Here is a 2477-nt window from a genome sequence, read left to right as displayed (position 1 = left end):
GGTGTCCCCGCCCTGGCTGTGCTGCACCACCCCCCCCCCAGCCCCTCTGCCACAGCCAGGCCAGCCCTGGCCTGGGGTCGGGGCAAACCCACCAAACCCAGCGTGCCTCCTCCCACCCATCCTTCATCACCTCGACGCTCGGGCTGCCCAGCAGCCACGAGCTCTGCCCAGCAGCCACGAGCTCTGCCCTGGCCCTGCGTGTGCCGGGAGCCCTGGCCGAGCGAGCCCTCCCGTGGCTTTCCCCCCGGACGGCAGCAGCCGAGGCTCTGGAGAGGACCAGCCACGTTCAGGACTGTGCCTGCTGTGCTACTCTCATTTTGTGCCACCCCCTGCCCCATTTGTCACCTCTCTGTGTCCCGAGAGCTCTCCAGGCAGGTAACAGAAGGAAACTGGAGGAAGGCAGCTGGTAAGCACATGCAGAGGAAAAGAAAAGGACAAAGAGACAGTTAACCTGAGTATCAGAAAATGCTACAAAACTTGGCGTGTGCTTCTTACAGCCTTTGGCACCAAACAAACAGGCGAGGACAGCAGTAATAAAGCCTAGGAAACTCCTGTGCAAATACAGTTGAAACATTTCTACTCACAACCCCAATTTGTAAGCCTGCAAGACGCATACTGAACCACACAGCCCGAACAGTCCACTTGCACCCCGCGAGAGACAGGGAACCAAGGAAGAGGAGGGCAGTGATGGTGTGTAGATACCTAGGAGCTACTTTCAGATTTCAGGGCTAGGGGAAGCAATCTCACATACATCCAAGAGAGCACTTTATCAAGCTGACTCCAAAGGAGTCAAGTGATTGGTTTTCAATGTGGTGTTTTCAGCAAATGGAAGGGATCCACCTCCCACCCTGATCTCAGGACTGAATAACCAGTAGGAGACTTTGGGGGGAAAAAAGCACAACCCTGAATATTTCACTTTACCTCCTGCAATGGGGGGACATGAGGACACCCAACCACAAACACTGAGTTTGTGACTGATGTGTGTCTTCCATGTACACACATCCAGTTACCTACTCATCAGCATTCAGTGGAGCAGGACAGGAAGGTGAGACAAGCCAAAGAACTACCTCCTTCCACATCCTTGTGAGGACACCAGGCAGGCAGGCAGGCTGGGCCAGCCTGGGGCTCTGGCTCTGCCGCGAGGCAGCGGAGAGGCTGTCCTGCCTGCACAGCACCAGCTCCTACAACATGGGAGTGACACCTCGTCCTCAGTGAGCACCCACATCTCCTCCCCATCACCGCTCCGAGGTCCTGAGCGGCAGGACGGGGTCCTGCCCGTAAGGCTCCGTGGTGGGCAGTGCAGCTCCCTGGGAGGGCAGCCAGCGGCTCCTGCAGCTCTGCTGGGACGCAGCTGGGGCAGGGGAGCTTCTGCAAAGCTCAGTGCAGGTAGCAAAACTTAAAGAGCATTAGGTTACAGTCATTCCATAAACTAGCGTTGTAAAAAACAACGGGTCTGAGGGAGTGCGTGTTGTCTCTGCTACAAAAATCCAAGAGGAAAAGACAAGGTATTTTCAGACACAAATCCCAATTCGTAATTAAATCAATGTGCCGCACCTCAGTCAACTGTGCAAGTCATCTCAACACTCCACACGTGCCAGAGGATCAGCCAGTCCCTTTCTTGCACTGGAGGCTCCGAAGTGCTGCGAACACCGGCTGTGTCCCTGCTGGGCACCCCCCACGCTCGGGCTTCTCACACACCAGTATGTTCTCCACATCTTTAGCTGGGACGCTACATTTCCAGTTTGCTATTTTACATTAATGGCACTTACTGTAAAAAAAATTAAAATTGAAAATGGACCATTTAGGCACACAAAAAATAATCTGCCTTTCATTTCTGCAGCTGCATAGATGCCTGCCAGGTCCCAAGCCACAGCTGTGCTCTCAAATTCTGGGCCACAGCCCCTTCAGGCTGCGGCTGCTTTATTTTTGTGATTAATAAAGGTAGTTTTCACCTAGGAAGCAACAACTCGACTATTTCCAGCAGGTGATCTGGATATTAGTATGTCTTGGTTTTTAGGCTCTCAGGTCTGCTGCTCCTGCCTGTCCCACTCCACCAGAGGACTGGAAAGGCAAAGCCAAAGTGCAGAATGACAGCATGTCCCAGCCCCCAAGACAGGGACAGCGATTCACAGGGGATTTCTCTTTCCATTCCAGGAGCCATTTCCCAGGACAAAATCATGCTCACGGTTTGTTTTTTCCATTTTCCTCGAAAACCCCAAGCAGAATCGGCCATCCTGCAAGCAGGCCATGCCCTCCTGTACCTGAACAAGCTGTGCAGCACAGGTCCCTGTCATTTCAACCAGATGAATTACTCCACTAGCTAAAACCTTTATTAAGGGACTCGGAGAGGTGGAGGCGGGGAACCCTTTGGAAGCCGTTACTGTTTGGAAGGGAACGGAGCTGCTCCGAAGGGATCTAACTCCAGCGGCTGCTGCTGCTGGCTCTGTGCACTCTGCACCACCAGCTCCGTGAAGGGC

The 2477-nt window shown here is 53.8% G+C and overlaps 1 protein-coding gene across 1 annotated transcript in view; it reads right to left on the bottom strand.

The window, feature by feature from the left end:
* Positions 1 to 2377: 2377 nt before the first annotated feature.
* The window catches only part of BMP2K (BMP2 inducible kinase), a 26129-nt gene continuing 26029 nt past the window's right edge, over positions 2378 to 2477 (bottom strand). The window contains exon 17 of the mRNA XM_009072684.1: positions 2378 to 2475. Coding sequence (XP_009070932.1) covers positions 2378 to 2475 — 98 coding nt within the window. The remainder of the gene's footprint in view (positions 2476 to 2477) is intronic.

The sequence above is a fragment of the Acanthisitta chloris genome, unplaced genomic scaffold, assembly GCF_000695815.1.
Source record: "Acanthisitta chloris isolate BGI_N310 unplaced genomic scaffold, ASM69581v1 scaffold18414, whole genome shotgun sequence".
NCBI classification, from domain to species: Eukaryota; Metazoa; Chordata; class Aves; order Passeriformes; family Acanthisittidae; genus Acanthisitta; species Acanthisitta chloris.
The sequence above is the reverse complement of the archived record's forward strand: the minus strand, read 5'-3'. Positions and strand labels throughout refer to the sequence as shown.